General features: G+C 47.2%; 1 protein-coding gene across 1 annotated transcript in view; it reads right to left on the bottom strand.

Moving 5' to 3' along the window:
- Positions 1–11,655, bottom strand: part of SLC22A4 (solute carrier family 22 member 4) — a 41,798-nt gene extending 30,143 nt beyond the window's left edge. Inside the window, exon 1 of the mRNA XM_033096173.1 lies at positions 10,403–11,655. Within this exon, the coding sequence (XP_032952064.1) occupies positions 10,403–10,795 (393 nt within the window). The 5' untranslated portion in view covers positions 10,796–11,655. The remainder of the gene's footprint in view (positions 1–10,402) is intronic.
- Positions 11,656–12,019: the final 364 nt, after the last annotated feature.

The raw sequence follows: 12,019 nt of genomic DNA, 5'->3' as shown, positions 1-12,019 counted from the left end.
AGGACCGTTAAGATAAGTGAACCTGCATATTACTGAGAACTCTAGCAGGCAGCCGAATGTTGAGCAAACAGCACAGGCTCTCTTGGGTTCTACCATTTCCGGCTGTGTGACTTTTGGTCATTCATTCACCTCTATCAGCCTGCTCTTTCATCTTCAGAGAGGTGACAGTAATACTCCCTCGAGCGTTGGACAGGAAATGTAAGTAGAGTATCTGACATCTTACAGGCCTCATTAAATGGCAGTTCCCTTTCTACTAACTTCACACCTTTGTCCTAAGCAAAATCATGACTTAGAACAAACAGCATGAAAGAATAAGCAAAGCAGGTTACACTTAAAGCTGACGAGGCAAAAGAGATCCTTAGAAACAAGAACTTTGTATTCAATGACTAAAAACTAGAAAAGCTTTTATCACAAGGTGTAAAATCCCTTTATAAATGGACTTCAATCTCAGAGATGAGTGTAAATGAAAAATTAGCATTAATCCATTTAAGAATAAAAAATGGGTTTCTATTGTGTCCTCTTATAGGTATTTTTCATTCCAGGGGGTGAATAGGAAGCAGTAGTTAGTTAATAATAGAATATACATTACCCCAAATTATTCTTTTTCATTTTTAATTAAAATTTATTGGGGTGACAATTGTTAGTAAAGTTACATAGATTTCAGGGGTACAATTCTGTAATACATTATCTGTATCTTACATTGTGTGTTCACCACCCAGAGGCAGTTCTCTTTCCATTACCATATATTACAATTTCTTCTTTATAACTTAGTTGCAATTTAAACCTCGAAATTTCTTGACTTTGGGGAAAAAGAAGCTGGCTATTTAATTCGCTTTGTTTATAACAGCTATGTTGAGATATAATTTACACGCCATAAAATTCATTTTTTTAATGTGTACATTTTAGTGGGTTTTAGTACATTAAAAGAGTTGTGCAACCATCAGCACTATCTAATTTTAGAATGTTTTCACACCCCCTGAAAGAAACCTCATACCCATTAACAGTCACTTCCCATTCTCTTCCCCAAGGTCTGGCAGCCACTAATATATTTTCTGTCTCTATTGACTTGCCTATTCTGGACATTTAATATAAATGTAACATACACTATGTGGTCTTTTGTGACTGGCATCTTTCACTTAGCATAGTGTTTTCAAGGTTCATCCATGTTGTTACAGCATGTGTCAGTACTTAATCCCTTTTTATGGTTGAATAATGGTACCATTATATGGAAATACCACATTTTATTTGTCAATTCATCAGTTGATAGACATTTGGCTGTTTCCACTTTTTGACTATTTAGAATAATGCTGCTATGAACTTTGTGTACAAGACTTTGCATGGACCTCTGAGTATGTTTTTATTTTTCTTGGGTATATACGCATATGTAGGAATGGAATTGCTGGGTCATATGGCAGAACTATGTTTAACCTTTTGAGGAATTCCCAAACTATTTCTAAGTGGCTGCACCATTTTACGATCCCAAAAACAATAAACAAGAGTTTCAATTTCCCCATATTCCTACCAAAATTTATTCTTGTATGTCTTTTTAATTTTAACCATCCTAATGGGTGTTAAGAAGTATCTCATTGTGGTTTTTTTTTTTAAACAGAATATGACTGTATTTCAATACACAACTCTGTACAATCAACAAACGCCACAGCAAAATGACAGCAATGTATGTGGCATTTATTTGCATGACAAATGGCTAACACCTTTAGTCACATGAGCTCTTAAAAACCAGTAACCAAGACACTAACATTCCAAGGGAAATGAAAAAACAAGAAAATGAAATACAAATACAAATGCCCGTAAGAATAAGTTTACATGGAGATGACTGAGCTGAACAATGACAGAGAGCAATTTCTAATTCATTGTGGTTTTGATTTGCATTTCCCTAATGACTAATGATATTGAGCATCTTTTGTGCTACATCTATAGATCAATTTGGGGAGTGTTGCCATTTTAACAATATGAAGTCTTCTGCTTCATGAACAGAAGAGGAGATGTCTTTCCATTTATTTAGGTCTAACTTTTTTCAAACATGCATTATAGTTTTCAGAGCGTAAGTTTTGCATTAAAAAAAAGTTTATTCTGAAGAACTTCCTTTAGTATTTCTTGAGGAAGTACTGCTAGCAAAAAACTCTCTGTTTTTGTGTATCTGGGAATATATTTCATTTTCAAGAGTGCTGCTATAGATAAGATTCTTGGTTGACATCTTTTTTCTTTCAGCACTGTGAATGTTGTCCCACAGGCTTCTGGCCAGCATTGTTTCTAATAATAAGTCAAATGTACATCTTATTGGGGTTCCCTTGCATGTGACAAGTCATATTTTTCTAGCTGCTTTAAAATTTTTCCCTTTGGGGCCGGCCCGGTGGCTCAGGAGGTTAGAGCTCCATGATCCTAACTCCAAAGGCTGCCAGTTCAATTCCCACATGGGCCAGTGGGCTCTCAAGCACGAGGTTGCCAGTTCAATTCCTCGAGTCCCACAAGGGATGGTGGGCTCCGCCCCCTGCAAGTAAAATTGAACACGGCACCTTGAGCTGAGCTGCCTCCTGGATGGCTCAGTTGGTTGGAGCGCGGGCTCTCAACCACAAGGTTGCCAGTTCAATTCCTCGAGTCCCACAAGGTATGGTGGGCAACGCCCCCTGCAACTAGCAACTACAACTGGACCTGGAGCTGAGCTGCGCCCTCCACAACTAAGACTGAAAGGACAACAACTTGAAACTGAACGGCACCCTCCACAACTAAGATTGAAAGGACAACAAATTGACTTGGAAAAAAAAAAGTCCTGGAAGTACACACTGTTCCCCAATAAAGTCCTGTACTCCTTCCCCAATAAAAAAAAAAAAAAAAAAAAATTTCCCTTTGTGTTTGTCTTGCAGCAGTTTTACCATGATGTTGCTGTGTGTGGAACTCTTTTGTTTCTTCTACGTGAGTTCATTGAGCTCTGACCTGCGTAGGTTAAAGTTTTCATCAAATTTGGAAAGTTTTCAGTCATTATTTCTTTGACTAGTTTTTTTCTGCTTCTCTTTCTTCTCCTTCTGGAATTCCATTATGCATATGTTGGTGTACTTAACGGTGTTCCACATTTGTCTAAGGCCCTGTTCATATATTTTTTATTCTTTTCTTCTCTCTTTTTGTACTGCATAATTTCTATTGCTCTATCTCCAAGTTTACTGATTCTTTCTTCTACCTTTCAAATCTACTATTAAGGCTCTCTAGTGATTTTTTTTTTTTTAATTTGGTTACAGCTCTAGAACTTCCATTTAATTCAACTCTAGAACTTCCATTTAATTTTTTATAACTTTAATTTTTATCTCTTAATCGGTATTCTATATTTCATGAGACATTGTCATCATACCTTCTTTTATTTTCTAAAGTATAACTTCCCTTCGTTCTTTGAACAAATTTATAATGCCGTTTGAAGTCTTTGTTAAATATGACATCTGGGCCCTTTCAATCAGTTTCTGTTCCTGCTTTTTCTACTATGTATGGGTCATATTTTCCTGTTGCTTTGCATGACTTGTAATTTTTTTGTTTAAAACTGGACATATTAGGAAATATGTTGCGGAAACTCTGAGTAATGAACCCCACCTCTACCCTAGGGAGGCTTTTGTTTTGTTTTGTTTGCGTGTTTATCTGTTTAATGACTTGGTTGGGCTCTCAGTGGAGTCTGGTTCCCCGACAGTGTGCAGCCTCTGACGCTGCTCCTCAGAGGGCACAGTCTTGGGCATGTGCTCAGTCACCCTAGGATAACAATGGTTCTAGCAGGGCTCTCTTCGACTGTCTCTTTCCCTGATTTTTCTATTAAGCTGTCTTCCTCTGCTGATATCACACCCAGCTGATAGCTTTATTGTTTTCAACAATGTCCTGGCTCATAAATCATCCTACAGTCTAGTTCAATTAGATTCAAGCCCCTTTGGAGGAATAATTTTTGAGGCAAGTCTTTGAGGTTTGTTCTGACTCTAGGAAGGCTGTTCTGACCAGGTTCTTGTCCTGGTTCTTTCTGGTAAACTGGCTGACCTATCGGTTATCTTGTTGCTCTAATGGAGCTGCCATTCTCATCATCTTTATCACCACAATCGCCAATGTTTCAAGAGCACTCTTAGTCTTCAACTTCTGCACATTTCTGTTTCAAATGAAGTTATTTCCTATAGGGACAGCTTCAGACACCTCTGTTCTAATGGGACTACCTCTCTCCCTGGGCAAATCTCTGAGCTCCTGCTTCAGAGCTGGGGACAGGGAAAATAGCTGTTTTAGTGATGTCCCTATTTTATGAGTTGGACGCTGGGTGGGGGTGGCAGCATCTGTCTTTTCAGCTTACACCTCTTGGCACAGAACCTCCACCCTACAAACAAGCTGGGACAAAGGCAACCAGGCCCACTCTACAAACAGGTTGGGACAAGGGTCCCACTATTCTTGTGGAATCTGGGGTACAGTTGCCACTAAATGAGTAGGGGCTGAGTGGAGGATGGGATCCCCCAATCTCCTGGCTGCATTTATCATTTATCAGGAATTAAGCCTCTGCAACTCAGAGCTCAGGGGATTGAGGTGGGCTAAATCTTAAAATGTTCTCAGTATCTTTCTTTCTTCATATTAGAGGTAAAGAAAAAGCAACCATAGGTGGAGAGGCCTCAGTAAAGAATTCTGTAGTCAGTGGAGGCTAAACCAAAGCAAAAGACAAGCAATTTGAGGGGGAGGGTGGGGATGGCAATGGAGGGTTGAGGGAAGGAGGAGAGGCACCCAGGGACCTGGCTTTCCCCTTGCATCCCAGCATGGAATCCATCACAGTTCTATCAGGCTCCACTCTGGGAATGTGAGCAAATGGAATGGGATCTGCACCAGCCACCAAGCACCAAAGGGTGCCACTGTGAACGTGCCCTGTGGTCCTGCAAACACACAGCAGGAACCGCCAGTCTTGGGCTAAGTGCCAATTGCTAAGGCATGTGAATCAATCCATCCTTACCCCACAGCCCCTACGCTCTCTGAACCATCTCTCCTCCAAATGCGGATCCTTGCCTTTCTTTGGGGTTCCAGAGACACACTGAAAATTACACCAAGGTTTGAGATAACAAGGCAGGCCTGCATATAAATGGAATTGTACATAAACGAATTTGGCCTGTCACAAGGGAGAAATTACAGTCCTTTCAGAGGCCCGAGGCATCTTCAGCTGTCTGATCAGCCCTGCCAAAGCCTTGTTTTTGACAACACGCCACCCTACCTCTTGGACTCTGTGTGAGGGTTCTGCTGCCCACCAGGAGCAACGGACAAAGTCTGTTTATCCAGAAACTTGGCAGGAGGTATAGGTGAAGCAGCCTCTGGACAAAGGCACACTCAGATCCTGATGGCCATTGTCAAAGGAACATAGCTGAGAGACCACAGGCAAACTGTTTGGGGTGAGGCAGTTGATAAACAAACAGGGAAACACATTCAGGTCAGAGCTAGCGAATGCCCCCCAAGTGTCCTTTATTTGTTCTCTGGCAAGATCGTTCTGAAGCATTGACTGGAAATGAAAGTCTTGCTGGTGTTTGCTGGAGGCAGAGGTCCCCACACCTTACCCCCCTTTGGAATCTGCCAGAGGGCAGGTCTGAGTGTGAACTTGGTTAATATTCAGGCTGTCCTGACAGCCAAGCTGCCACTGCCCACACTTGCCAGCAGTATCCCAGGGGAGCCGGCAGGCCTGATGGAAAGAAAACAGCCCAAACCTGCCTACTGCTCAAAGTCTTCACCTTTGCCAGAGCCCACCAGGCCCGGGGGGACGCACACCCTCATGAGCTGCTGTGTGGAGTCCCATGTAGTAGTCAGCCAGATGGCAGGCTCAGTCTGTCTCACTCCCTCCTTCGCTGCTCCCAGTGCCTCCCATAAGAGCTCTGTTAGCAGAGATGACGCCCCCATGTTCAAGCTACCTCCTACCTTTGGACTATGGTGGGAAATCAGTGTGTCCTGCTCTGTCCATGACCTGGCCCCAAGGCCCAGGAAAGACGGCACAAGGCTAGTGCCTCCAGAGGTCCAGGCTCTTTGCTGGAGACTCTATCATGCTTAAGGGCGTAGCCATCAGTAGCTCCTCCCAGGGGTTCCTAGAGGATGCAACCAGCTGCAGGAGAGGCTAGGAGTCTATCTGGTGGGGAAGCAGCCCTGTCTCGGGCCACTGGTGGCTTGCCACAGAAGCCTGGTGCTTACCAAACCAGGTTCTTTCAGGGCCTCTGGAGCATGGGGCTAAGAGAAGTGGTGCCTGGCTCAGAGGTAACTGCCTAGTTTTCCCAGCCCATGGACTAAAGGGGGGTCAAGGCTATCTGATGTTTCATGGGAAAAGAGGATGTGTTTGAGGCAGAGGCCAGCCCATGCTTACACTTTGGCCAAAAGCTAGGCTCACCCCTACTGCTCAGCCTGTGGCTCTGCTGATGGATCCAGGCCCCCTGGAGAGCAGGGCACATGCTGCCCTCCTTGCTCCTTCAGCCTCAGGGCAGGAGGCCTCTGAGCGCCCTCACACAAAGTGCCTTTACTCCCTAGGGTCCATAACACTGAAGGGCCATATGGAGGGCTACGCCCATGGAGAACAGACTCAGCACTGCAGTAAGTCTCAATGACAGGACTCCATCATAAGACCATCTGGGATGCTTGGGGTCCCTTCCTTACACAACAGAAGCTTCAGTCCCAAACTGTTGGGCCAGATCTCACCCATTCCTGTGCTGCTACTACAGGGCCAAACACAGGCTCCTCTAGCCCCAACTTCAGAGACAAGCGAAGGACCTTACCCGGATCTTTATATTCTTTACCCTTAAAGTGAAAAATAAATTGGCTCAAGCTGGCACAACCAAAGCAATACAGTAAATAAGGATAGTATTAGATTATAACTTACGGAACAAAATACATGTGCGTGAGTCTGTACTGGCATAAAGTAATAATTGCATAAATAAATAAATGGGAATGAAAAGGAAGGTCTTCTTTGCAGAATTCCAATTGATAAATTGGAAGGAACGTGGCAGGTGGAAATCCCCAGTAGGCAAACGCCACAGAAGTAGTTGTTTCAGAAACAGGATGTTTGTATAGTCTTAAAGTATTTCCCCCCAAATATTTATTAATTATAAAAAGAAAAAACAGTAACGTTACAGTGGAGAAACCCAGCAGACACCAACTCAACCAAGTGGTCAAGGTTAACCTCGCCAGTAATAAGCCACAGACTGGTCTGACGCCCCAAGTACACATCACTTCTGTCGTATTTTGACCAAAAAGCTCACAATCTTACCACAAGACAAATCACACAAACCCAGATTAAAGGACACTCATCACAATAGCTGATAGATTCATAAAAAGTGCCGCGGTCATTAAAGATAAGGAAAGACTTAGGAACTATCAAAGATTGGAAGAGACTAAGGAGACCTGACAACCAAATACAATGGGAAAATCCTGGACTGGATCCTAAAACAGAAAAAAACATTAGTGGAAAAACTGGTGAAATTTGAACAAGGTCTGAAGTTTAGTTAGTAATATTGTAACCAATGTTAATTTCCTAGTTTTAATAAATGAATTATGGTTATGTAAATTGTGAACATTAGGGGAAACTGGGTGAAGGGTATATGTGAATTTTCTGTGCTATTTTGACAACTTTTCTCTAAATCAAAAATTATTTCAAACTAAATTTTTTTGGAAAGCAATAAAAAGCAATTCTTAGTAACTGCACAGGATGAGTAAATCGAACTTAACAAACAGCCCCTGAGGAAGGAAACTACCGCATACATGTAAACATGTTATCCACTGTATGCATATACCACATTTCATTTATCCATTCATCCATTGATGGACACTGGGTTGCTTCCACCTTTGGGCTATTGTGAATAATGACACTATGAACATTGGCGTGCAAATATACCTTTGGGACCCTGCTTTCAATTATTTTGGATATATACCAAGAAGTGGAATTGCTGGATCATATGGCAATTCTATTTTTAATTTTTTGAAAAACTGCTGTGTTGTTTTTCATAGTGGCTGCACCGTTTTACATTCCCACTAACAGTGCACAAGGATTCCGATTTCTCCACATCTTTGCCAACACTAGTTATTTTCTGTTTTGGGTGTTTTGTTTTGTCTTGTTTTTATAGCTGCTATCCTCATGGGTGTAAGGTGGTTTTGATTTGCATTTGTGTTTCCCCAATAATTAGTGATGTTGAGCATCTTTTTGTACACTTGTACCCCCTTTCATAGATAAGGAAACTGAGGCTTTGAGCAGTGATGTAACCTACTAAACTCAGCTAGGTGGTTGGTGATGGGGTCAGAACTAACCCCCCAGTCAGAGTCCAGAACTCCTCCTTGTGCCACGACCTCTTTGGGGAGAGCCAACCCACCCGAGTCACCCTGGGACTTCTCCTTCCTTCCTTCCATCCACCAATAGTCATTTGCTTTTTTTACTCCTGTCATCCAAAAAAGGAAGCCAGGAAGGGAAAGGCGGCTGAAAAAAGCAAATCCTGGTGTGCGTGTGAGTGTGTGATGATGTGCAATCCGCAGAGGTGCCCACAGGCCCCTCCCTGGGAGCAGGGCACAAGGGGGTAGCTATGGACTTGGACTTGGATCCTATGGACTTGGATACTGGTGAACAACACCAGCAAGGAAATGGAAAGAAGTCAGTGCAGCTGTCAGGGAGGGCTGCAGCCAATGGGGCCTGCCCAGCTTAGCTACAGATGACATTTCCAGGAACTGAGGTGGCATAAGCTGGCTCCTGTCTTAGGTGCCCCTGGACCGGGCTGTGGGCATGGGGTGCGCAAGCACTAGTTGCCCCAGTTAGGGGATCAAAGCCAGAGAAGCACGGCCACCTCAGGGCCCAAGGTAGGCATGGCACCAATGCTGGTGGGATCCAGAGGTGGTCCATAAACTGAGCCCTCTTTCCACAGGTCCTATAGATTCTGCAGCCACCATTCCTGGCTGGCCACCAGTCTCTTGCCAAAGCAACTCCCACAGCTTCCTCACTAATCTTACTTTTCATAGCAGCTAGAGTGAGCACCTTCTAAAAACACAAATCTGGCCATGCCATGTTATCCTCTGCTTAGAACCCTTACTATTTCCTCACTGTCCGCAGAATAAAGTCAACTCTGCTTCATTCCTCCAAGGCCCACTGTGAACTGGCTTTTGTAGATAGGCATTTCTAGCCTCCCCTGCACCCCCCTGAGCTTCAGCTACCCTGATCTATGGACTTCCATCCCCAGAATCTGCCATGTTCTCTGCCTGGATAAGTCCTGTTCATATTTCCAGACTCAGCTCAAATGTTATCACTCCATATTGGAGTATTTCCTCACTGTTATCCCCACAGAGAGGATAAAATGTTTGCCCCAGATCACACAGCAAGCTCAGCCAGGATTTGAATTCAGGCTCTAGAACCCTATTACTAACAAGGGTTGTTGTTAGCCTTCTCTGTAACATGGCCAATGTGTCCCATGGGCACCTGAGCTTTGAGATGGCAACGGCCTAATGCCCAGTACAAAGCTAGCCACGGTGTCTGATTATTGCCACATTGTGCTGCGGGAAGGGGATGAAGGACTAGCAGATGCCACCCTCAGGTTTTTCTTGGGAGGAACATAGAGCAGAGGAAAGGCCAGAAGCTGGGGGAATCCTACCTGTCTGATCAACAGCAGGAAACTAGTCTGTGAGGATATCTTCCTCAGAAGGAAGTGTGCCCTGAGCCAGTATCTCCTGGCCCTTACCAGATTCAAAGTAGGAAATGCAGAGGGCAAAGTATGTGTGTATCCTGACTCCTGAAACTTGGAAAACCTGCCACCAAATCTAAGGAGCTAATGGTTTAAGCTGGAAGCCCTGTCTACCACCCGGCCCTATGCTTAGAAGGGTCTCTGTGAGTCTCTCTCCATGAGTTCCTTGGGGCCAGGGTTACGCCTCCGCTGCTTTCCTGAACCCAGCCAGCCCTCAGGTGGCCCTCTGCAGATTTCCGGAGAAATTGGAGCCTCAGGATAGAACCCCAAGCCTCACCGTAGGCATATGGGAGAACAGCAGGCCCCGCACCCCATGCTTCTAAAAGTCTGTGGCCAGGAACAGACAGGACTGCCCATTTGTGTCTGCATGTGGGCTCAGCGGCAGCTTCCACACCTCTCCTCCAGCCTTTGGCAGGATGTTGACTCAGCCCGGGGCTTGCCCCCTCCCAGGGCAGCAACTAGGCTCTTGAGAAACAACTTCATCTGTTGTGAAACTCAGAAGGGAAAAGACAGTTGGTAATAACACTCCTTCCCCACGCCCTCCCTGCTGGACAGAAAGATCAGGAATAAGCCTAATGTGAGTCCTGCCTTCTCGGCCTGCACACTGGCGTTACAAGCGTAACTCTGTGGCGGACCAGCCTGGTTTGATGGGGAGTGGGGAGTCTCAAGGGGAACTGAGGCAGAGGGAGGGTTGCTCACACACTCACCTCGGTCACGATGGTGGACAGGTAGACGTCCTGGCTGAACTCCCAGCCATCCAGGCAGCTCTCCTGCTCCAATTGCTCCAGGTCCACATCGCGCCCCGGCTCCAGCCCGAGCGCGGAGAAGTTGGAGATCGCCTCGAGCCGGTAGCGCCTGCAGCTGTGAGGCACCTCATGGCCGTCCTGCAGCCGCAGCGGGACACTGTGGTTGCGCCACGCGCTGCTCAGGTTCGCGGTGTCTGGCACCCGGCAGCGGTGCTCCGGGGTCCCCGCCAGGAACACGACTGACATACCATTGAAGCCGTTGGGGATGATGCTGGCGCTGAGCAAGAAGAAGATGAGGCGCTGGAACGGCCCCCACTCGCCCAGGAAGGCGGTCACCTCGTCGTAGTCCCGCATGCTTCCCGCCGCTGCTCGGCAGCTTGCAACAGGGGTTGATGATAAGAGCGTACCCCGGAGAATGTCGCGCGGTCGAGGGCCTTATCCAAGGGTGTCAGAATATTCTCGAGGGAGTCAGGCTGCGGGAAAGTGGGGCGCGCGGCCGCGGCCTGCGCCGGGGAAACCTGCTGCGGGCTTTGGAACGTTCGCGGAATCTGGACGCAAAGCTAGAAGTCTCGGTAGAAACTCTGGACCAGACCCCCATCCCGACTGGGGAGGGGACGGCGGCCGGGCCGGCTCCGCCTTGTGCCCCGCCCCCTGCCGCCCGCCACCCGGCTGGAGACTCCGCAGGGGCTTGGAGCTCAGCGGTGCCACCTGCGTGCGAGGGAGGACGCTCCGCTCCCGCGCACTCCGCCTCCCCCGCGACTCCGAAGTGCTGAACGACCCGGCCGGGGCCACTGAGTTGGGCCCCACGGCGGAGAGCTGGCGAAAGGGAGGAGCCGAGGCCGCAGAGCAAGGTCTTTGAGAGGTCGGCCCTCGGTCCTCTCTGTCGGCGTCAGCCCGGGCCTCGCCCGGGGCAGGAGTCCCTCCGCAGTCCCTTCCAATCCCGAGTCTGAGCTCAGGTGGCTTCAAGCGGGCGGAGCGCGGACGGGAGTCCGTGGAATCGGTGCCCCGGATAAACCTCCGCCGGCGCAGCGTTGACGGGAGAGCGCCGGGTCGGCTGGCACGCACGCCGCGCGAGTGGCGGGCACCAGCCGACAGGGCGCGCACTCCGCACCAGGCCTGGAAGAGGCTGGGTTCAGTTACCAGCGGCGGCGCCTTCCCGGCAGCCAGGAGCCTCACCTTGAAAAGGGGGAAACAGTCCCAGAGCCCGGAAGGGATGAGCAAGGTCACACAGGGATAGACTGGGGGAAGGGGGGTCGAGGGTGGGGCTCAGGGGTCGTCTCAGGGACCTGCTGGGGCCTCTAGAGAAGACTTCAGCAAGAAGCCTGACCCAAGTGAGACCACATAATGGAGACTCTGCTGTCACCACTCCTGGGTTCTGATTTTGATCCTTTTTGCTCTCCCCACGTCCCCAGGGATCTTTATGGGGTGGCTGGCAGAGCCTTCTTGGACTGGAAAGCCTCTTGTTGACAGAAGGGACAGCTCCCAGCCCAGGAACAGAGGGAGGGAGGGATGGAGGGAGGAGAAGGTCCAGTTTGGCACCTAGATCTGGCAGGATAACCAGAGCAGGGACCACAGTCT

This window comes from Rhinolophus ferrumequinum, chromosome 24, assembly GCF_004115265.2.
Source record: "Rhinolophus ferrumequinum isolate MPI-CBG mRhiFer1 chromosome 24, mRhiFer1_v1.p, whole genome shotgun sequence".
NCBI classification, from domain to species: Eukaryota; Metazoa; Chordata; class Mammalia; order Chiroptera; family Rhinolophidae; genus Rhinolophus; species Rhinolophus ferrumequinum.
Note: the sequence above shows the minus strand (reverse complement) of the source record. Positions and strands in the feature narration are given on the sequence as shown.